Genomic DNA, 25,489 nt, shown 5'->3' on the forward strand with positions numbered 1-25,489 from the left:
TAACATGAATATTTGTACTCAAAATTAAAATACATAATTTTTTTCACATCACAAAAATATCATTTAAGAGACATGCCCCTGTAAGATCTGTCAAAGAGAGCATGTTTGAAATATATCTAGCACCATCACAATTAAGAGCTTGATATACTTCTAATCAAACCTTTCACATTTTTTAATCCTTCCTCTAGCTCATAATATGAGTTCTTAAAGTTATCAATTAGTAAATCTTCTAAATGATGTTATACCAATATATTTATACATACGTAAAGACCTATCTCTATATATACATATACACACTAGTACTAGTCTTTGCTAAAAAATAAACAAATAAATCTGTTTTAACTAATATATTTTAATGAAACCCTGAAATCCATTAGACATGTTTGAATTATACCTAGTAGGTTACACCTTAAGATAGCATAAAAAAATATAAAGTAGGAAAAGCTTTTAAAAATATTTACCATAAGGAAAAAAACCCAAGCAAACAAAATTATCAAGGTCTAGCTGCAAAGAACTCACCGTTCCCGACTGTGGCATTGCAAAAACATCAATCACTCTCACAGTGTAATCATCAACAAATTCCCCGAGCATCAGACCCATAACTTCCATAGGGACACCAGCACGACCATGCTTCAACATCTGGAATTAAGACCAAATGACACTGTATGTTTAACAGCAGGTTCAAGTTTGACTTGGGATAGTTCTTTCAGCCTTTGTTCATCTACAGATAATTTCCAACTTGTAGCACTTTTGGAAACTGTAAGGAACTATAAAATAGTAAAAATAGAGCCAATGAGAGAAGCAATTTCTTGCCCTGAGTGTTCCAAACAGTATTAATTTCTTTTAAAAATTAGTTTGACCAGCACCTAAGGAGCACAAGTCCGTAAAACTTGGATAGGTGCCAGGTGCTCTATCTCCAGCACTACACACAGATGCAGCACACACAGAACACTTACTTTCAGCAGTGCAAGGGAAGAGATATAAACCTGTTCCGCTGTGTCGACCGCAGGAGCATCTGTTGGTGGCCCCTATGGAAAGAATAAATAATTATTTTCTCCACCATTGTTATTCTGCAGTTTCTAAACATTTTCTTTTGTTTTCCGTATTACAGAACTTACAGAAAAATGCATAATATAATTGTGACTTTGTGTGTTAGATGCAGTTCTTATTAACAAAACAAAAAAAGCACATCCAAGCCCCGAACACTTGTTTACAGCACCTTCCTTCCCTAACCTATTTTGTAATACAAGTCACCCAGCCATCATCCCCTGTCTCTCCCCACCCCAAAACACTACCAATCTAAAGAGCAATCTTATCAGAATCAGTCAAATAAAAAACTGGCAAGCATTACACTGGGTACAAACCTGTTACAAGACATACAGGCTAAGAGTCAGATAAGTTTCCATTTGTCAGCCTTGCCGCAATGCTAACCTTCGTCAGCTGTAAAATACGGCCAGTTCTCCAATTAACTATGTGTTTCTTACAGTGGTGTGAATGTAAATGCTGCTGGGCTAGCATGATTAACTGGCACCAACACAAACAGCAATTTCCCTTTGCTTCATCAGCTTTCAGCTAAAGAGGACTTGCAGATAAAGGCTATGGGAGTACTTTGCAGATACACTGGTACAGTGAGAAAAAACGGACCTCCGATCCCTAGGTGGAAAAGCTGTGAACAAAATACTTTGCTCTTTGCCTTATGAGTAGTTATTCAAAAATTAGCACAACTGTCCCAGGTGTGAATGATTGGTTGAAACAGGTTCTGTGTACTGTTGAAAATGAAAAACACAGGAGGCAGCAGTCTAAATGTCCCTTTCTCGAGGAGCAAGAGACATATTGAGCTTATATTCAGAATTCCGTATCAGCGTATCTCATTACAGCCAATTAACAGTACATTCATTACTTTATTACCAAATTGTGTACAACAAATTTCCACTGAGAAGACAAAAGGTTACTTCTGAACTAAGTGATGTAAACTTAGAAGGGCAACAAAGCAGCTCTGGAGTAGGGTGGAAAAAAAGATACTCCACATTAAGTTAAAGGAGGAAAAAAAATGGTGCCTTTACAGAAACATTTTGTAGATTTAGAACTTTGATTCCACAGTTATAGGCAAAATTGGGCAAAAAAAATTTTTTTAGTAAATTCTTGACTTTTCACTTAAAGTGGAAAATTTCAGTACAACATGTGTCCACATGACATCAAAGAGAAGACACACTGATCGACACAAGCCATCACCTCCTGAGGATAAAACCAGGAACTTAAGTAATCAGTATATTAAATTGGTATAGTAATCAGCCTTTCTGCATACTTTCACTTTTACACACACAGCAAAACATCATCTAGTCTTCAGAATGCTTTCAAGAGTAAGAAAATTCAGTTGGGTCGTGTCCCCCCCCACTATCAATGAATTCTTTCTCCATTAGTTCCAGATCCACTCTTTATATTTTGAATCCAATCTTTATATTTTGAAACTCATACACGCACAGATCTGTCAACCACAACTGCTTCCTAACACCTTCAAACCTGTATTTCCACCTTTGATACTGCTGACCATGACCTCTTGATACTTGCTCTCCCTCATTTCTTACTACTCATTGCTAATTCTTCTGTCAGTTTGGCCTTTCCATCAGCAATCTTCCAGCAGATTTAACTTTTCACATTCTATAATATTCTCACCAAAGGTCCATTTTTAATCAATTCCACTTCTTCATCAAGTATTTCCCTGGCTAGTCCTAGCCCAACAGTGAGATGCTTCAGTGGAGAAGTGTCCCTGTGACGCTTATGACGAAAAACTCTACGAGCGGTTCTTCAGAGTATTTCACACGACCAGAAGCACAGGGCACCTCAATCACTTATTCTAAACTTACCACAACTATATTGTTTGACTGATGAAGCTTCAAATGCCCAACCATTTTCTGATACTGTCACTATGTTTTTTTCTCTGTAAACATGTAAGTTTACTTTCTTAACTGTACCTCCCCTGTGTTGTCTATTCTAAATCACCTTTTCACTTAGAAATCTTAATACTTTGGAAAGCGAAGACTAATTTCCACCACTTAACTACCTCTAAGAATAAAGCACAGATGAGTTGGGTTTCAATTAAAAAAACCCCAAAACTTAGCAGTTTGATAACAACCTCTTCCTTCACACATAAAGCTCTCTTCCAATTTTCTACTAGTTCTAGACCAGAGAGGGTCTGAACTGAGAGTAAAAGTACAAACACAGTAACCTTCTGCTTTAGGAAAAACCATAACATCCATGCTGTGATCACCATATATATATTCTACATTTGTCCCAGATTGCGTTTAACGTTCCACTGTAAGCAAGCATCCTATTACACCATGCAGTATTTTTTAAAATAAAGAATAATATTTTAAAAAATCTCCCCCAAACTAGCATAAATAGTTTTGTGATTTCTGGAAGGCTAATGTTGATGTTTGATTGATTGTTCTCAAAAATCAGGAGCTTGAACTGAAGTTTATTCCACAGACTATGGCTCTCCTAGATGGAATCTCTAATGTCTGTTAAGACGGCAGATCACACTGACCCCCTTCCTGCAGCCGAGGCATTAATCACATCTCTGTCCCCTATGTAGACACCTGTGTTCACAACTTGTAAGAGTTAATTATTCTTCATAACTTTTTCCATTTTAAAATCTAAAATCAGTCAGTAGATTCAACACCTATAGGGAGGAGACAAATATTATTACATTTTGTTTCTGTAACAAGGCAACTAAATTACTTTTAGTAGGAACTAAAAGCAGGGTGTTACCCTACTGTACTCATTCCTAATCTTTCCTTCTTTTATTATTTCTATACTCCTTGGAGCTTTCAGATGCTTGTTTACCTTGGTGAAGGTCCAGAAGAGAGGATATTTAATATTATACTTTATCAATCCTTTAGGCAGTCTATGAGAAAGTAGCTTCAGTTTTCAAAACTTACGTTAAAATTCTCTTGCCAGCAACCCATAGCCAACAATTCATTTTCAGCGGAGAAAATATTGCTAATTCACAAAGGAATGCTTCATTGGTGTAAATCAACTTGCTTAGCATCTTTTTTTTTTTAAAGCCACAGCATTAGGAGATATTAACTGCAAACATTACTGTTTCACTTCAAGGACATGCCTGAGATAGTAAAAATATTAAAAGATTTGCCTCCAATGTTATCATGCAGTTCAATCAATTTACCTGAACTCTTAAAAATTAGCTAATGGTAGTATACAATGCAAATACAATGTAGGTTTAGTAATTTTCAGTCTCCTAAAATACAGCACAGGCCAAGTATTTCCTTGGTCATAGATGCTTCTTTTGTGAAGGCCTCACTATCTCCTTTCAGTCTGCTCTGGTCTCCTTATAGATTATAATTACTAATTATGAGGAAAAGGAAACAATTCATTGCCCTGTACCAATTGTGTATATTAATTTTCATGTTAATATTCCTTCCTTTGTTTTGAATATAGAACGAACTACTCAAGCGTTATTCTGATGTACCAATGCAGAAGTTTTGAGGAAGAAAGGATCCATAGGTCAAAACCTGTCCAGAATCTACCTTCGCAACAGATTTAGTTTCACACTATTTTCCTACCAAAGATACACTGGCACATAAAATACTACAAGCACACACTTATCTTTCTACAGAAAATTATAAACCCCAAAGCTCATCAAATTCTTAACCAAAAACTTTTAAAGATTTTACAGATAAAACTAAGAGAATAGATCTTTGGTCTTCCAAGTAGTTTACTTGGCTTTAGAAGATGCCATTTGAAAACTGGAACCAATTTACTCTAACCACCTCCTTTTCCACAAACGGCTGATAATCCAACACAGCCTTGGAGCAACAGCGGCAGCGTCTGTGTGCTAGTTACACAGTATGTGGGAGCTAGCTACGGGTTACACGTTTTGAGATTTCTTTGGCCTGTTTCTGCTAGTCTTCCACACAAGTTTACGCACTTCTTTCATGAAGCAAAGAGGAAGAAAGACTTTATTAGCTAATCTCTACACGGAGGCAAAGTATTTTACGCTGACCCTCCACAGCATGTGCTATTATCACTGTTGATAAACTTCACTGCCTGCCAACTTTAACAAAGGAGCACCATCCTTATGAAGCAGAGTACCAAATTAAATTAACTGGTGTCAGAAACCCAAACAAGAAAGCAATTGTATCTGCAATGCAAAAGATCTGCTGGCATTTTTGGTTACATTATGGTGTTCAAAGAAGGTCAGACAGTTCTCCCACTGCATAGAGTTTTGTAAGACTGTCCATCTCACCGCAAAACACAAATACTGCCTTCATTCTGCCTGCCCACAGCTCTACTGGATAATTTCTTGGGGAACTGCAGAAAAATGGGATTTGAAAACTGCAAGGAATATTGAACATTCTTTTTCCCAATCATTCCTTTATAAGCTGGATACAGTAATTAAAATTCAAAATCTGTTCTAAAAATATTGTTATTGTGCTACTTACTGAAAATGAAGGTTTCGTCTGAATCAGCTATGTATGCTGTCAGTCAGTACAATGAGCTGCCTGACGGTCAGCCATCTCAAAACCCAACCAAACTCTGGTTTTGTTTTTGTTTGGAATGGCAGAATCCCAATTTCAATAGTAATTGATAAAATTAAGCTACCACTACTAATTTTTTTTCTTTTTCCATTACAAATCTACTGAAAAAACTATTATGTTCAAGTTATGAACAGAAGATTACATTGTAATATTAAATTATGCATAATACTATTTTTTGTTTCAAACAGTTAAAGAGATGATCCAATATAAAAAGCAGCCCTTTACTTGGGCAGCCCTTGTTGACGAAGTGTTAAAGGCATTTGCCATTCTAACAGGATAAAAACTAACACCTTGAAGTGTTATCTACTCCGGCCTTTTAGCAAATTTGTTAACACTTTTAGGTATATTATTCCACCTTTCTCTTAGTGTGAACTGGTATCAATTATTTAGCCAATTTTATTACGTTATTAAAATACCTGCTGATTAAATGTGAACTAAAGTGTCATTTTAGAGCACTGCTCTTTATTTGTACTATTTTACATTTATTCAAATAGGTATAGAAAGTGGACTTGATTAATTACATGAGCATCTGAGAACTATTCCACAAATGAAGATGCTTTCTATTGTTTCAATGGATCTTAAACACTGCTATGATGTCACACTAATAGCACAAAAGACGATTTTGAAATACATCATAGCTGTTTCAACAAAGAAATTCAGATTTGCAGGGGCAACTGTAATAGAAAAGGCAGTGAACTAAAGTGCTGTAGAGCAAATCTTAGCTTTATTGCACCAAACAATGTATTTCTACGTAAAATATAAGAACTGCTACAATCATCATTACTTTTTTTTATTTTTACAATTGGAACAATTTAAACATGAACACAGGACACATAAGCGAACACTGTCCGCTGTAGTGTTTATTTCTTTCCCAGTAAGGTAAGAAAGAACCTTTTAATAGTTTAATTTTGTGAGTATTAAACAACTAGTGTGAAAAACAAGCTGCATGTAAACTATTTCTACTGCCTCTGCTTCAATGACTAGCTGAGGCAACCTGTTATAGGAGGTGTTAATTGGCAATAGGAGTACAAGTCAGAAGCATGTTCCCCATCGTCCTAACCCAGCAAGGCTAGGTCATTAAAGTGGAAATGAATTCTTTCATGCTGGCTTAACCCTTTCATGTACATATTTTCAGCTGTTATATCTAAAGACAATTGAGAAAGATTAACTAAAAAAAACCCCCCAAGACTGAAAAAACTTGCATTACTTCAGAATTTAAAAAAGTATTCACACACCCCCTACTTTGTCTTCACTTCCCTGCTCTACGTCCTTCAAAGCAAGTGTTTCAGAAAATCATGACATTCATTATGCAGGTAGGTAGGGAGAAGGGCAACTGGGGTAATAACGCAATGACAATCATTGTAAAATAATGATTTATCATATTAAAGGATGCGTGGAAAGATGAGGCACCTAAAGGGAGCTTAAAACTACCGTTTTGTGGAGGTAAATCCAACAGTGGGTGTATAGCTTGGTACAGGGAAAAAAAAATTACAGAATGCTACCTGCAGAGAGGACAAAAACTGGAGCAAGCATGCAGAGGCAGCAGAGGTATTAGTGATAATATAAACACCTCAGAAGTTCACCAGGGTACCACTGCTCTTCTCTACTTACCCTTTGTCAGTAAGTGGTGTAACCTGATGCTATATTGACATAAAGAATATAAGATCTCTTAGATCAGCGTAGTGCTTTTTACACATTGCTAAGCTGAAAAATCTAAACAAAATTGTGATTGTGGAGCAATTTTTCCTGTACTGAGACAATGCACTTACAGAAAATACCAACTCGTATTCCATCAGTGGAAGTGGTGAAGGGAGGAAGCCATATTCCCGGATCTCAATGGTTTTAGCAACATTGTCATGACAAGCCCCAGAAGCCATGTATTGCATTTCCACAGTATGGGAAGTTAACATGATCAGTCATGACAGAGAAAATGATCCAGTCCATTAAAAAAATTGAAAAAATCTTGAGTTCATAAAAAGGGAAAAATATATTACTTTGCACTGTGAATCACACACTAATTAGTAGCAATTTGAAATTTTATTGCAGTTTTCAAGCTAGTACACAATTTTAGTTAGTTCCACATCAACAGGATTATATTTTGAAGCTAGCATTATGTCTAAACAGTTTGTATGTTTAGTCCCATTTTTATACCAATTATAATCAAGCATACATAACAGACCACAAAATACCATAAGTCTCAACAAACAGCCTAGATTTCTGAAAGGATCACATTGTCTTGTTACACCATATGTCAGATGAAATAGAAATTGTAGTAATATGTTTAGTTTCATAGACTCTAAAATGGAGTAGGGATACTAGGGAAATATTATGGCATCAATTGCTACTTCAAATTAAAAATATCTGCAAAAAAAACCCTTAACAGGCTAGATTAAAAAAACCTGCCTCAGTATGTTTTACAAAATCCTGTCTCCTAAAAAAAGTTTATCCAGGTTCACTTTTACAACAGACCTCCATCAACAGCAATATAGATGGACTTGAAATGTTCTACATTTTCCATGTCCCTTCCTCTTCAAAAAAGAAAATTACAGAACACAGAACTTTGTATAGCTTTGAGCAGTTGGTTAAATGGTTTGAGATCATCAGTTTGCAAACACCTCTTCAATGCAAAGCCAAAACTTTACTACTTAGCTTTTTTGTTTGTTTGGGTTTTTTGTTGCTGTGGCTTTTTTTTTTTTTTAAATTAAGCAGAACTTCAAACCAACATAATCTCTCATTGACTAGGACACTCCACAGAGAACCTGGTCAGAATTTTAGTTTAACAAAGAAAGGAAGCCAGCAAAGTTTAGCTGATATTTCTATCCTATCCATCTATCAGTAATCTCTCTTGCACTATAACAGTTTCATGGAGTAGCTATAGTAATCCACCAACTGCACATGCAGGATTTCCCATATACCTGTAGAATGTAATGTGGTTTGCTCATCTCATTGCCCCAAACTGACAATATTTTAAAAGGTCTTTTACAAAACCCAGCACTCCTGTTTTCCAATAGTACCATTGAAAATATTCTTGAAGACTGAGGCTTAAAGCTTACTAAAGAAAAAAAATAAATTACCAGAATTCAGCATCAAATTATGCTAGTTGAATTTATTTTGAGGTCAGATAAGTTTAATTTTACTACAATGTACTTTACAGAAAGTAATTCTAAATTAGTCTAATTTTTATTAGAAATAAATATTATTACCTAATATTAACATGTGTTCATGATATAAAGTTATTTACATATATCACCTTGACGCAATTTGCAATAGTCAGACTTTCTGCATTGTTCCCAACACAACCGTTACATAAAATGGCCGCTTAAGTGTAAGCTTTCCTGGTTCTAGCATTTCCTCTCTCTTTACCCCATACAATCTCCAAATTCAATAAGTCACACAAAAAAGCAAGGGAAGGTATGCTGCATCACAGCAGTTAATATTCCTTATTATCGAGCATAAGGACAATTTGGACTAGATGACCTTTAAAGGTCCCTTCCAATCCAAACCACTCTATGATTTTATGGCATTATGGTCAGCAAAAAGCTGCAAGATCAGGGACACAAAACAAATTCTCAGTAACACTGTATACATTTTTGAAGAACTATTTTTCACAACCTCAAGCTACTGGGGGGAAAAAAAAATAGAAAATCCAGAAAATACAAAGGTCAGTTTCACTCCAGAATAAACCCAGGACAAAACCATAATCTATTCCTATTGCCATTAACAGAGGGTATTGGGATTGAGAAGCGAGAGCCTCAAGGCAGATAAAAGTCAGCATTTGTAGATTTTTGTCTGCTCCAGAAGTCTTGCTCTAATGCAGATTTTTAATTACCTTATTCTAGAAACAGTTCTGCCAAGAAGGCAAGGTAGCTCTCAGCAGGTGCTGTCTGAGGTTGCCCTAAAGTATGCCTTGTGCAGCAGAGCAGTTAAACAGGATTTACCCAATAAATAATAGAATGCACTGAGTTCTATATGCCTACAGGCTCTCTGTTGTGAAGAGCTGGTCTGTTGGTCCTCTGGTCACAAGCAGGTGAACTGGGAGACTCAGTGGCAATATGTAGGAAGGTTAGTTGTTTGAAACACCTTTTAAAAACAAAACAAAAAAACCCATCACACCACTATTAATACAAGAACGACACTTCAAACTTCCAGGAAAAACTGAAGAGGACTCTTCTACACCTTGAGAAGAAAACAGAAGCTCTTATTCAAAGGTGCTGCACAGTAGCATTGCAACTTAATGTTCAATAGCATGGGATTTCAGAAAGAAGAAAATTTCTAAGAGAAATTAAATCAATCACTGCAAGGGGGCTGTTTCCTGCTTACAGAAAGGAATATTACAAGTGAGCAGGTGTAATGCAAAAGGCACAAAGATGTCTGCTCTTGTTTAGTCTTTTCCCTCCATTCTTTCTCATTATGGCTACACTCATTTCCTTGTCTAAGCTCTTTTGTCTCTTCTGGGGAAAGTCAGCTGGACTACATTGGCAATTAAATTAAGAAGGGAGAAGCTAATTGCCTAATTATTAGAAATAAGGAAGTTTAAGATCTGAGGCCAAGAGGAGGCAGCTAAAAATGGTCTCCAGAGTTTATAAGAAAAGAGTAGATCAGAGGAAACTGATAATGCTCAGGCACAACCCACTAGCTTTGTTATTTTTAGTTTTGTGTCTGTTTGTGATTTGTATGTAAGGTAAGACTGAAGTGCAGCCCATCGTACTTTAAGGCAGTTTTTATAACACAAAGTACGCACTGTGTTCTAAGTACAATCATATGGCTGCTCCTGAACCAATTCTAACACTTTTCTCTCTCCCTCTCCCATTAGCACTTTTGGTTATATATCACATTACAATCACTCAACTGTGTTTCAAATGTAGGAAACAGGCTATACCCAGCCTGTAGCAATCCCCAAGAACTTTCAAATAAGCCTACACTACTCATGGAGCTATCATCTCCAGTGTAAGCAGACCCAGGTCACACTGGTACCCTAAATTCGATGTGAAGCTTTCAACAGCCCTGTATTAAATCACTAACCAATGCAATAAAACACTCATCCCAGCCAGTGAAAGTAAACAGCACAGTTTCCTATATGTAAGGGGTTTTTTCCTCCTTAAAACAAAATCCTATATTTTGGATATATAAACTGACACTGAGACTTTCTACAGGCGATAACATAGGCAATCAATTAAGTCTTTTGAACTTATTATGGGAGTTGACATTGTATGTTTTTAATGGATGAAAAGTGTTTGTCACTGAGAAAATTTTTCTACTCTTTAAATGGGTCTTATCTGCTGGGAGGTATATTGGAATTCTAGAAATACTAACATTCTTAGCACTTGAGAACTTTGCTGGAAAATGTCTCAGAAGCAATGGCACAAAAATGATGCACAATTTTAAGAGCTGTAATTCAGATTTATTCCCCTGGCAGAGTATTCTCAAAAGGAGTATCTGAAGCTTCAAATACACTATAGTCTGCTTCTCACATGTATCACCACAATTCAAACCACATAAAGCATATACACCCAGGAGACACAGGAAGGAAAAAGTCATGCAGGTGAAACAGATACAGAGACGCCAAAGGACTCTACAGCTTTCCAAAAGAAAAAGTACTTCGTTACATTCAAGACAAGAGATTTGCACCCTTCAAACTAAAACCCAACCTGTTTCAAGAATCAATTAACCAAAACAGTTTTCAATATGATGTTAAGGTGTTGGGTTTTTTCTGGATGGGTTTTTCAGACTTCAGGGGGTTTTTTGCAGGGGAGGGATGGGGGTGTTTGTTTGGGTTTGTTTTGGTTTTGAGATTTTGTTGTGGTTGTTGTGGTTTTTTGGTTGGGTTTTTTTTTCCATAGGGAATCTTAGGATGCAGATTAGCCAGCTAGAACACATCATTTACTTCAAGAGACAGACCAGCTTAATGAAGTAACTCAAGGAAACTTGAATTTAATTGTTAATTGGGAATGATCTACACTGACCCTGACCCTCCTTTGCCTGCTAGATCACCAACTCTTAATTCTGAAGCCCCACAGAACACTGAGCCAGTAGTGCTCTTCTCTAATAACCATCCTGGCTAGATCAGCAAATGAAACAGAACTTTAGATCAGTGGCAGGTCTCCCAAGTTCCCACGGTGCCATAAATTTACTAAATGGGATCAGCATGTTCTAAAAAACCATGATAATATGAGGGAAAAAGGTTCCACAGCATCAAGCACTGCAATGCTTGAAACCTCATAATCAAAGTGACAGTTTTCAAGTGCCATTTACAATGCCCTAATCTGGAAACATCCCAGCTAACCCATCTGATCAACTATTTCACAGATGGAAGCACTTGATGGCTAATTGGCAAGTCCATTATTCAAATAAAATAGCTATCTGCACTTCTATTTTCTATATTCCACATCAAGGTGTAAACACTCCTTATAAGACACAGGTCACTGTCTCTCCCTCCCTTCTCATTTGGATTTTTCCCTTCCCCTCTGCCATCAAATATGCTAATTCAGAAATACAGAATCAGTTTAATTTTCTATTTATTGCACTAGAACAGTTGTCTGCACCAACAGAGCAATGTAAATTAATATTTTCAAAAACCCATCAAGTAATGAAAAATTATTTCAACAGCATTTTTAAAAAGTGTCATTAATTATGTCACTGCTTCCTATCACATCTGGATTCAGAAAAATAGACAGGATGTGTTAGCATGCACAAGAACTTGTATAGCTTGATTATTGTTCTCAAAGCACTGGGGAGAGAGCTCTGCTAAAAATGCACTTAATTTGCTCACACTCTTTAAATAGTATCCAGTAGGACTGCCTAATAGAGGCATATGTGGAACTGATTTCACTAGCAAACAATAATTCAGCGTACAAAATGAAGAGGAGTGTTGCTCCAAATTCCTGCCTGCTACATAAGTAGAATGCTTTTTGTGTACCTCACAAAGCCTGTTAATTTGTCTGCAGCAAATGTACAATGCAAAGTGAAGTATTAAATCACTAGTGAAATTATGTGGTAGGTAGTATTCCGGGGGATAAACAAGGAGAGATGGAAAAGAATGAACCAGGAAAGGGAAGATAACTAAAAAAAACCCAAACCAACTCAACAAGGAGCAGTATGAAGAAGAGAGGAGATGACACAAGAGAAGGAAAACAAGGACACTGCCAAAATCTGAACTCCCATGAACTACAGAAGGGAAATTAAAGTAATAAGTATTTTGTTTAGGAAATCATAACATTTTCAAACTTTAACTGTTATGCCACATATTTTTTAAAAAGCTTCAATCACTCATTCTTCTTAGGCATATATCATGAGAGCACTAATTCAAATGCCTACAACACCAGGCATGGTATCGTACACAAACCTACTTCTGCAAGAAGCAGTGTAGCAAAGGTGGTCTTATTTATAGTATCAAGTTCAAAACTAAACACCAGTACCTTCCCATACAAAGAACAAAGTTAATGACCAAGTTCACTGCCAGAAAATACTGCGGATGGCTTATGTGATGCCAAAGCTATTGGATTCTCTTGCCTCCTCTTTTGTCCACCTCCTGCCCCATGAAGACAGTCCTTTGTCCATGTAAGACGAAAAGAGAGGAAATTGCTTTCTAAACCACAAGTCACTGGAGGGAAAGTTTATTGCTGAAATATCTCTTAAACAAATCTTTAAGGAAGTGATCTTAACTAACCATATGAAGACAGGCTTAGGGTCAATGGAATTTAGCACCCACCACCTCTGGACAGTTCAACATTGAAGGCCAATCAGCCACTCAATAGCATGCTGAAGGAGCTAGTAAGAAAAGAGAAGAACCATGAATTCACTGAAAGCAGTTTTCAAATGGAATGCAAGACTTCAAAAGACTTGAAAAGTTTTAAAAACTTGAATACAAAGACCACCTGGGACAACAACTGGAGTTTGGAAATTAAGAAAAACAAACAAACAAGAAAATAATCAGAAGAGGTGGTTTTACCAAGGGGATAGAGCCAAGTAACTGCTGTTGAAGAAGCTAAGGCAAGTCAGTGACAAAGAATTCCTTGGCAGAGATCAAATAGGAACTGTGCTGACCAAGCATTTGCTGTTACTTGAACATCAGTTACAAAGCAAATCAAACTAACTATCGGCAGACCTTATGTGATGCAGTCCTCTTCCTAAGCAAACTCCTAGCTACAAGAACAAAAAAATCCCCAAATTCTGTTATAAAATTACTTTGAAAATGCTTCTCTCTTGATGAGACTATACACACACATGATTCTTATGTTAGCAAGAATGGCCTGCTCAACAGATATTTTTACTATGTTCAACCTTAGAAGCAAAACCTCTAAAGACTGAGCAACTGTAACACAGCAATAAGAAAACCAAAGAGCATTGTACAGTTATTTAAAACCCTCCAGTGCAAACAAATGGTAATAATTTTGCTTTCTAGCAGGACAAAGCGTGTCCAAGACCTGACTTCTCTCTTCCACCTCAAAGTCATCTGATTCACTCTGGATTATGTCTCAATTTCAATTATCAATCAATATTCAGAAGTGATCTTTCAAAGTCCACTGAAACACTGTATTTTAAGGACATAAAATTATTCTTTTTGAAAAGCCTTCCTGCTGATTCAATAAACCAAAAGACTACAAAAGTAGTCAAGATAACCAGTGCAAGCAGCAACTTGCATAAACAGCAATTCAGTTTGGGTTTTTTTTATCCAATACATACTCATCAATTCATTTAAGAGACAATTCCATATTTAAACAAACACAGAGCAGCTTTGCAGGCCAAAGCTGTCAGAGGAGTTGAGCGAGCTGCTTCTGAATGTTATGTCCTATTGTCTGCCACAATTTTCTAGCACGCTTTAAGTTAAAGCTGAGAAATTCAGAAAGCAGCAGAGAGTTAACTGTAAATTTGAAAAACAGCTTTGATATGCGTCAAGTTCAGAGAGGACTAAGAAGTGAAAGCTTGAGTGATTAGACTGCGCAGATGTTAAAAAAAATGAAGAGTCATGAAGCAGACTGGCAGCTCAGAGGAACAAGAGAAATAACTGTTTAAGAAAGTGAAACTAAAAATAACTGAGGGCTGCTTGAAGATTCACTAAGAGAGCGTGAATAGAATTTTAGCTATAAAAAGGAAAAAAATTATGCACCAAAAGTTACAGCTTATTTGGCAAAACACCTAGAGGCTGTAAATCAGCTTAGAATATTTAACCAAATGCTTCAGCACTAAACCACTCCTTTCCTAGTTACACTGGACACAAACATGCTACACACAACCAAAAGAAGCTGCGGGTTTAGCAATTCCAATCATCCCAGAAGCAAACTCACACACACATCATGAAACCTAAGACAAACAGAACTGATTCCTCCAGAAGAACAAGATTTGGATTCTCAATTTAGAACAGAGCCCTGGAGGCAGATGATGAAAGCAGAGAAAGGCCAGCTACTGCAGCCAGCCAAGACTAAAAAGGAAATTACATTGGAGCCCTTTCCTTAAGGAAATAATTCTTGCTACAAGCCTCACACAAAGAAGTTTCTAATTTTTTTTTTCCTGTATCCACAGTAGATCAGAACAATGTAATAAGATCAGCTTGGTTTTATTTTTGTAGACTGCTGGTCATACCAGTTGACCAAAGTAAAAAGCACTAGGACTTGCTGTAGTGGTAGGAGAAGCCATATAATGCGTGCAGGTCTCCCACTGGAACAGGACGGCTGCCAGGGAGGCCTTTTTGCTGAGAGTAGAGTTACAGAAGTGAGGACAACAGTGAACAAGAGAAGACACAATAAAACACACATATAAGCGGCTACAACTACCTGCAACTAATAAATTCAACTAAAATTACCCCCTGAAATTTATATACTTCAGTATCTTATAATGCCCATCACAATGTTGTCCAAGGACTGAAATATATCATTTCTGAAGGAGCAAGTGGGTATGCTCAGCCATTTAGAACAATCTTCATGTTCTGAAAATCCGTATTATTGGAAATTGATTTTTTAAGGTTTTATTCTGTATTTCCAATGCTTCTCAATCCAAACTTTAAAGTGTTCAGACACAAAATGAAAGGTTTATAAACATTCTGTAAACTCAGTGCCAACACGAGAGTTCATACTGACAAAGAACCCCAGTCAGGCTATAACAATGATTTGCATACACTTACACAGCATCTCTAGAGTCAGAGGTTATTACTATGAACTGGTTTTTTTCAATGCTGTTTTTAAATATAATAAAAGGAATATTCCAGACTTGATTAATGTTAAAGAGAAGATATTGACAAGCTATGTACTAACCTGTCCCAGCCCAGGCATACCTCCTCCAAGTCGCAGAAGTCTATCCATATTTCTAGAAAAACAGAAACAAAGGAAAAATGGTCCCAAGCTCTGAAGTGTTTACTAAATTGCTATCTATATAATTCACCTTCAGTCACTCAGTATGTCAAAAATATTGGTGGTAATTACAACACAACATCAGACTTCCTGTTAATTAACACCACATATTAATTCAAGAAGCTGTCTTCCATGCTAATTAACAGACCTTGTTTTATTGCTTTGGTTTTGGGTTATCCCCATTTCTGAAGATGAGCACTCTTGTCAAACTTTTCAAAACTTTCCTATTATTCAACTAATTGAGAGATTTTTGTTGCACCTACATCCAGGAAGTGCCTAAAACTTTAGATATACAATCAAGTTTACTCCAATTTGTTCAGAAAGCATCAATAAAAATGTGAAAGTAAGGATTTTAGCATCCTCATTAGTAAGTTCTGCACTAATTAACTTACAGCTTGTCAGTTATCATCAAAACTACACGTGAAAGACACTGAGCAGATTACGGATCTCTGAATTAGCATCAAAAGCTTTTTTTTAATGAACTCATTATACTAAAAGAAATACTGTAAAGTAAACATTTAATGTGTATATAGTTGGAACACTAGTGACAGTACAGTCATTTCATACATTTCCAGTGCTGCATGTGCCACTGCTTTAGTGCAAGATTATTCCAACCAATGCAACTTACTTGTTACTTTAAAAAAAAAAAAAAAAGCTTTTTTATCTTGCAGCTTTGAAAGGAGTGATCTCCAAGAATTGTTAAGGTGCCCAACTAAAAAAAAAATTACACTGATGTTTCTTTCTCTGCATTTTATTCACTTTTTATTGTTGAAAAGCAACCTACTATTTAATTGTGGATATCTAATTAAGGGTTCTATCCCAGCTGTAATAGACCTTTATCTTGCTTACTTGCTTTTCCAACTTCTTAGCTTTATACAAAACTCAATGATAAAATAAACAAATCTACTGAACATTACTTTTTAAACAGCTGCTTTCAGCAACTCAGGTCACTTCCAAGGCTTATAGAAATCACTAATTTTTACTGGCTTATTTAATTTGTGACATAGAAGATACAAAGTAAAGCATCAGAAACTATGACCTTAATTGCACAAGTTTTAATACAACACAACAAACCCTGTTCAGGTGATATAAGAGCAATTCAGTACAGCAAGTAATGATATATCCAAAATACATTCATCCTCCAAATCGATGTTACACCACACAAGAGAATTATATACATAATTCCAACAGACTGCATTAACAATACTAATCTGAGAGCCTTCCTTTAAAATTAATTATGCAAAAGAACTTTGAACTTCTGGAAAATAGGTTTCCTTTATACATTAAAAATAAAAAGTCTTTACGTTGAAGGTGAATGTCAACTCATTCCTTCTGAAATTTGCTAATATTTTTACTGGCTAGACACTAACAGCCTTTACTTCAGTTAAGTTTAAAACAAATATCTTAAGCTTCTTGTTAACACACAAAGCAGCAGCATTTGAACCTGCCACTAGACAAGATTATCTAACTCCTACTTTAATCACGTATGGAATTTCACCCATTTCAAATAACAATATCTAAGATGCATGGATCAATAACATTTGCTCTATTTGCTAATTTCTCTTTCCTAGTTTAATGCACTAGCAAGCTATTAGCTTCATTTGATTCACTCCCTTGATTTTGTGGAACATGCAAACTCAACAACTGCAGCCTCAGCTAACAATAAATACTTTCTTAAAGCTACCTTGGCACTATATGAATTAAAAAGGAGTTTATTAAAGGGTCAATGGTTATGCTTTTCCTTTCAGTCACTGAAAGCAAGCTTCTTTATTACAGGCAAAAGCTGCACACAAAGTGTGTTCTACCCTCCTGAACTACAATAAATTCCTCATCAAGTTGTAGGATTTCCATGGAAAGGTTAAGTTGCTGTTTAAAGCTATTATGTAAGCACACGGTAAATGGCTTCAATAAAACAGTCACGAGTACAAATTAACGCCAACTACACTTCATTTTACCCCTCTGTGGTAGATACTCCTCCATTGAAATCCACAATGATTCATCTTTCATGACACTAATGAGGGCTGAAGAATAGCTGAGAAGTAGATCTAAGCTACTAAAATTATTATTTTAATCAATCATTGTTGTACGTTTATTTTAAGAAACTCTTAGTCTCTACAACTGGTAACCATAAAACTTATCTTTCCTGTAACTACAGCAATTTCCATAAGCTGATGAGGTGTATTACCTAAGTACATTTAAGAAATAATATTGAATAACAAATCTTACACCTATTTACATTTCACTTTAGCAAGTGGAAAACAATAGTTATTTCTAGCTCATTAATATTTTATTTACATAATTTATTCTTCTAACTCAGCATAGTACATCATTTACAGAAGCTTATTTTGTTGGATTAAAGTCAGATTAGACCAATTACACAAACCAATTATTTATCAGCATAACTTCCCAGGTTTTGGAACACCAAAATCACATCCCTCCAGTTCTGTAAGACAATGAAACATTTCCCATCTAACTATCACAGATCAGCCACTGAACTGAAGATGTTCAGATTCCCAAGGCAATAACTCAGAGAGAAAGTCTCCACAAATCAGTTCTACATGCACTGCAAATTATTTCACTAGCTCTGTGGCTTGACACTGGTTAGAGTTTTGGCAACTAATTGTTTACTTTCTTATTTGTAACTGAAGGTGTTTTAGTAGGTTATAGTGTATTTAGACCTAAACATATTTGTTTACTCTGTATAAACACCTGAAGAATTTAGGTTAGTGATCCAAATTAAAACAAATTTTAATTTTTGTTATTCCACTTTGCCCAGATATTATTTCAGCCATAAATTCTGTTTATGAAATAATGCTTTTGTAAACCTTAAAACAGCTCAAGCAAAATTTTTAGATCTTAATTAAGATAACTTTACCATTTACAAATAAAGCAAATATGCATTTCTAACCTGGTGCTGAGCAAGAGGTGATTGCAGAACAAACTCAGCAGCAGCAGCTCCCACTTTTTGACTATGAAGATGATGCCAGTAGGTCTCTTTCCTACAGCAGGAAATAGAAAGGAGGGGTAGGACAGAAAACCAGTAAAATTTAGAAACAGTAGCATATGTAAAAACAGATGTTACGCTGATGACCTACAAAAGGACAAAGCATCATTGAAGAATAACCCAGAGAATGTTTAATTTTCTTCTTCTTGTACCACATAATCCTTGAAAGCAATACATGCCATGTCTTGCCCAAGTATCCATAACACTGAAATAAATTTCCAAGTTTCTCAAAATTACACGGAAGAGTATTTTAATAACCCATTTAGGCAATTTAAACCAATCAATAATTTAAAATGCTGTTAGAAACTGAAGGTAAGGTTCTTTATTACTATTTTAGAAGATTTTGCCATAGCTAGGATGACCTAAGCTCAAAGGTAAAGAGCAATCTGCAGGTACAGACAGTTTTGTTTATTTCTGCAAGAGCAGCTGGTGTGACTGGGAAAGTCAGAGGTCTTTAGGTTTGCCTGAATTCAGGTTGAGAAAGGCTGCTTCACATTCAGTAAAGGAGTTAAAAGTCACGGTATCCTCCTCCCAGAAAACACTGCCCACTAATTGCATCCACTCAATCATTTGTAGTGCAGTGTTTTAAAACAGATCTGTGAAATGATCTGTGGCCATGCTTTGATAGACGTTTTTTTCAATGTCAACGTTAACATAAGGAGCAGTGGGGAAGCTGCTGCTGCTGCTTACCAACTTGATGCTGCTTTCTCAGTACTGCCAGGACAGCCATTTGTGCAGCCTTGCAGTAAACTGATAGGCTAACAAAAATGTTGGGTTTAACCCCGTTCACTTCTCGGAGAGGATTCACACTGCATCCCAGAAACAGTTGTCTTGGCATAACAGAAAAAGAGGTCTTGGAAGAGCTGATTGCATCTAATGCTAATTCAGACTCCAGAAGACATTTATGTCAAATCATTCTTTAAGCTAAAGCTGCCCAAAGAATGTCTTTGGGTTTGGGGGTGGTTGGTTGTTTTGTTGGGGTTTTTTAGTAACTGAGGTAATTTAACCAAGACCATTCTGAACCTTATCTCAAAGAAGTACAAAAGCAAAGGAAGATGTGTTAATCTTCCTGGAAAGTTAGAGAAGAACGAACAAGTCAGAGTTTCTCAGTGCTGACAGGCTGGGGTGGAATTCCACTAACAAGTCATAAGAAAAGTTGCTACATCCCTGCCAGCTTTGCAGAAGGAAACGATCCAGGAGAGATCAGATGAGACAGGAGCACAACAGCCAGCAGTTACATTAGCACATGCTGCAACAGAACTGCAACCAGCTCACAAGCGGGCTTCAGAGTTACAACCCAATTGACTTTTGGCCAGCTGGCCACCCAGGAATCTTGCATTCCCCTCCCCAGTTCCTACAAGGATACTGAAGAAATAGATCTCTGTGGGCTTAGTCAGTTCCCTGGGGGAGGCACACAACACGGTAACCTATAGTTGAGAATTCTTCCCCTCTCTGCTGCAAAGTGAAAAGGCTATTTTTGATTACACACTTACCTGCTGTTTTTTCCCTATATACACACATACACATATTCTTACAGATTTATACAAAACAGACAAGTAAACAAACAGTTCACAGTAAATCTCATCTCCTTTCATTCCAAAGTCAGCAAAAGGTCTTTTGATAATATTTCCTTCTGTCTGCAAGGAAGAGCTAAGTCTCTGTTTAAAGTGAAACTTTACAGAAGCAAGTACACCTATCAAATAGTTCTATATCAGAAAATTGCAGAAAGCCAGTTATCATCATAATAAACTTGCATTTCAGTGCACTGCAGGATTTGGATGACATGCACTCATCATTGAGATCAATGCAGTCACTGATGGCTTTAAAAAAAGTTAAGTAGCTTCTCTGCTTGTGTGTGCCCATAATTGAAATACCTCAGCTAAAAAAATCTTGGTCATAGGATAGTATTTAAAACACCCAAACCTCCATTACTGCGATTTTCTTTTAACTATCCTGGTCTCAAAAGGGAAAAGCCTGTGGTTATTAGTAACACAGTAGGACTATACACAGAACATCTCAAAACTGGTTTGAAAACAGAAATTCTTTAAAAACCCATGTCTAATATTTGTTCATAATACAACTGTTAGGTAACTGTAATAACTGGTAATAGTGGTTCATTTAGAGAGCTCTGGTTCACCATTCAGTTGTTGGTTATCACTTTCAAGTCACTTAAATGTTGACTTAAATGCTGACTTTTAATAATGAAAATACTCTTCCTTAGGTAACAGAGATGAAATTATACAAATGCATTATGGACAAATGTATATATTCGTATAGGTATAAACCAATATGTACTGTGCTTATACTTGGCATGTTTAACCAAGTATTTTGAAATGGACAGTCTTGAAACACAGTCTTAAATTACTGTATCTCTTTACATGAGACACATGAGTTTCACACTATGATGCACTATTTTTATCTAGCATTAACAGTCCGTGATGTGATCCCTCAAAGAAAGAGGGTTCTCCTGGGTTGACAACTTTTGAGTTAGTAAAAAAAAAAAAATAAATCAAAAAAATCAAAATTAGCTTCAACATACATGGAAGAGAAAACACTGACTACTAAACTGCTCTATTAGTGGGGAGGGTATCAGGCTAGACTCAGGTGACAGCAATATACTCCACACTTTGTACAATTTGTACACCAAGTGACTTCATGCAAATCATTTCATCTTTGGTAAGTCAGTTTCTCCACCTGAGACTACATACTAAGCTTTGCATGAGCACTTCCAGATCTCCTGTTGAGAAGTTCCACATAACAGATGGATTAACAATTTTATTAACAGCAACTAAGAGTGGTTTAAGTTTTTTGCTGCAACTATAACAATTTCAACTTCACTAGGGATGATAAATGGCTGCAAAGGGAGGAACTGCATCTTGCAGAGAAACATCATTTCACCAAGAAGAGAACAAAAACTCACTGCAGGTAGTCACCAAACACTGAGTGAAAGAAACTTGAACCAGAACAGAGAATTCACATGTGACAACAGGGCGGGAGGAAGTCTATTTTCCTATACATTTTGTATGAAAAGAGGGGGGAAAAATTACATTACTTCTCAGTAATCTGTTCATTAAAGCTAAATATTAACCACACCATGAAGGAATATGGTCTCAGAAGCGCAAGTCCAGAGCTACATGACTACTTAGCTTCCGTAATGTGCTCAGCTCCGTAAACTCAATGTTTCTGGACTGTACAAGACCTGAATCTCAATAGACCCGCGCTGGACTAGAAAGCATGCAGGTTAGCTTCTCGGACTCTGCTTTCTGACTTACAGAAGCACAGCAAACCTAATTCTATTACATTCATTGGTCAGCTGGAGTTACTGAAGTAACCCAGACCCAAGCAGACTACTCTAAAGATACTTAAGTACATCCACAACAAACTTACAGGTAAGGAAAAATTCATTAACAAATCACACCATCAGAGAAACCCACAAAATTAATTTTCATTTTATGCTACATATAAAGGAATGAGCTTCTATGAAACATGCAGAAAGCCGGGTAGACGCACAACTGTTGTGGAACCATTCCCCGCCACCAACCCCAGCAAGTACTCATCACACAGGTTTTCTACTATTCAAGGCATCCTAACTACCTGTCCTTTCCCATCATCCTAGATGTTAGGAGATAGTTGTAGCTACTGTTAGTATACACTCCATAACACCTGTCAAGACTGACTCATTTCCAAGAAAGTTTACAAACTAATTTATATTTTGGTACTATTTAATGTTAATTTTGAAGTATGGCCTAACTTCTCATTTTCCTAACCATAGATGTCAAATGAATATCCCTGATATAGCATGTTATAACAGCTGATAGCACACAAATTTCCCTTTTAGCTACGGACAAAACCTTGTTGCTCAAAGTCACACTAAGTGATTCAGAAGCAAATCATTTGCAAGCCAATTTCTGGATTTCTTCACAAACACAGATCTTCTCCTTGTTTTGATAACACAAGCTCACAAACAGTGCTCTTCTCAGCAGAATCTTCTTCCTAGTGTACTCCCTGTACCCGGGGCATACACTATGCCTTGGACTCACAGGGGGTGCAAGCTTTAACGTTAATACCAACCTGACAGACTTTTCAACTTGCTTAGTACCTTTTCAGCTACACATAGCTTTCAAATACATTTGCATAAAACTTTTTTTTTAAAAGTCAATCTCAATCCTTATTGTTTCTCTGGTTTTCTACAGTGTACCGGAAGCAAGTACAACTTTAAGAGATGACATCAGCACACATTCAGATTTGTCAACTGTTTACAAGTATCCAACTATATCACATATATTTGTTCTGCAAACGATATTTAAGTGTGCTGCATACTAGAAACAGCACTATCATTTTTTATTATCGCTCCTTTTCTACTTAATCCTGCTTCATCTTTCCTGACACGGACTAAAAATTTCTTCTCCTTCACGTACCCCGGGCAGTGCTTTGCCTTCGCCTCCCCCTCCCACGGGAGCCGCGCACCGCTGGGATCCTCGCAGTGCTTCCCCGCAGAAGCGGCAGCGTTTCCCTCCGCGAAGCCTCTCCGATGGGAAGCAGCCCGCTGCTGCCCGCAGAAGAAACTCGCGCTCGGAGGCTCCGCCTAAGACGCTCGGCGCCCCGAGACACCGGCCAGCGGCGGCAACGCGGGCGCTGCCGAAGAGAAACACGACAGCTGCTCTCGGCCGGGACGGAGGCAGGACCGCCCCGGGCCCGTGAGGCGCCGACGCCCAGGCGGCCCGCTCCAGCGACGGGCCCCCCCCTCCGCCGCTCCGCTCCCTTCCCCAGGGCCCGGCCGCCTCGCTCCGCCTGCTTACAGCCGCGCCGCCCCGGCACCACCGCTGCCCGAAAGTGCCCAAACTTTCTCCGGGCGCAAGCGGCACAAACGCGGGCAGGCACCGTCCACCCCACGGGGCCCAGCGTGTTCCCCACCCGGGCACCCCGGGCAGAAAACTGCCCTTTCGTGGCTACCGGACCTGTCCCGTCCACCACCCCCGGGGAGGGGACGGCTCCGGTCCCGTCCCCACCGCCCGCCTCCCTGCCCGGCGCTCGGGCCCAGTCCCTGTGGGCCCCGCCGCCGCCGCCACACAGAGGCCGCCCCACGCCGCAGCGAGGCCCCCACGGGCCGCGCCGGGCCCCCGAAGATCCCTATGACGAGGGTGCCCGTCCCGCCAGGCCCTCACCTCCACGCGGAGCCCTCCCCGGCCGCGCCGCCTCGGCCCGAGCCGCCGTGAATCAGCCGGATTTCATTCAAACCGAGTCCGCCCAGGCCTCCGCAAGGACTTCCCGGTTCAAAGGGCACGCGGCGGGGGCTTCCGGTCCCGCGGCCCGGGGAGGGGGGGGGGGCTGGGAGCCATAGCAACGCGGCCCGCCTGGCAACGGCGCGTGCCGCCGGCGGGCCCGCGCTTGGCGCTCGCGCCCGGGAGCAGCTGTGGCCGTGAAACCGTCCTGTGCCCCGGCGCGAGCGGTAGCTGCAGGCGTTGGCCTTCCTCTGATGGGCGGAGGGGGAAAGGAGGCCTCGCTCGGATGTTGTCAGGGCGCGTAGGCCGCAGCCATCCGCGGTGGTCCCCGGCACTACCGTGCACGCCAGGCCCAGGGACGCCGAGACTAGAGGGCGAGTTGTGGCCGGCCTCGGCCTGAGGCCACTGAGGGCCTGGCCGCCCCTGAGAAGGGGCCTGAGAAGCCCGAGGCAGCGGGATGCTGTGGTCGCATCCACCTTGTCCATTGTGCTTGCTATATTGTGCACTAACAAATCCATAGCTGGCATAGCTACTCGGAGCTTTCGGGAGCAGAGACCTTCAGAGGGATGCGGTCTCTAAGTGACACTGAGTGGAAAGTGGCATATGCTGAACTGAAGGGCTTAAACTGCTTTGCTCTAAAAAAAAAAAAAAGAAAAACCTCAAACTTTGTCCATTGCTCAGAATCAAACTGCAGCCGAATGGCACCTGCACTCAAATAACTAGACAATAGGATGGCAGAAGAGTCAACAAATGTGTCATCAAATCAATACAAGAATGATTACTGTAATAGGAACTATACCACATGTACTCCTCTCAAAAACAGTGCTACAGGAAATAAGAGGATTTAAAGAACAGTAACAAGAATGGTCATATGTATAAAACCTGCATAAGCAGAAGTGGGAAAGTGAGAATTTTTGCCATACGAAGAACAAATAGGTAATCAGATAAAAGCATAAATGCTGATGAATGATGCAGAGAAGCAAAGTGGAATTTCTGCTATCCTTATGTTAACATAAGAGCAAAAACTTTTGTAAATTAGAGGAAAATACAAGGCTGAGGAAATACTTTTTCAGACAATATGTGAACATGTGGAACTCAGTGCCTCGGGAACTTACTATGGCTAAACCAATACAATTGTTTAGAAGTTCATTAATATCTAGTCGCTGAAATCTTACAAATATTTTAGAAAGTATCAAACAACTTAAGAACCTATAAATGCACTTCGTTAGGACTGTGTATAAAGTTTCCACCATGAATGACTAAGAAGAGCATTATGGTGGTGGTTTTTGAAAGCTCCTTTAAGGATTGAGAATGTAATATTAGAAGATGGTCAGTCAGCATTTTCTGCTTACAGACAACTGTATG

The 25,489-nt window shown here is 38.4% G+C and overlaps 1 protein-coding gene across 1 annotated transcript in view; it reads right to left on the reverse strand.

The window, feature by feature from the left end:
• PSMD14 (proteasome 26S subunit, non-ATPase 14) overlaps positions 1-24,184 on the reverse strand; it is a 48,595-nt gene extending 24,411 nt beyond the window's left edge. Inside the window, exons 1-5 of the mRNA XM_075756826.1 lie at positions 24,068-24,184; positions 18,807-18,897; positions 15,803-15,854; positions 957-1,028; positions 520-639 (exon numbers count right to left, since the gene is read on the reverse strand). Of these exons, the coding sequence (XP_075612941.1) occupies positions 520-639; positions 957-1,028; positions 15,803-15,850 (240 nt within the window). The 5' untranslated portion in view covers positions 15,851-15,854; positions 18,807-18,897; positions 24,068-24,184. The remainder of the gene's footprint in view (positions 1-519; positions 640-956; positions 1,029-15,802; positions 15,855-18,806; positions 18,898-24,067) is intronic.
• Positions 24,185-25,489: the final 1,305 nt, after the last annotated feature.

Source organism: Balearica regulorum, chromosome 6 (assembly GCF_011004875.1).
Source record: "Balearica regulorum gibbericeps isolate bBalReg1 chromosome 6, bBalReg1.pri, whole genome shotgun sequence".
Classification (NCBI taxonomy): Eukaryota; Metazoa; Chordata; class Aves; order Gruiformes; family Gruidae; genus Balearica; species Balearica regulorum.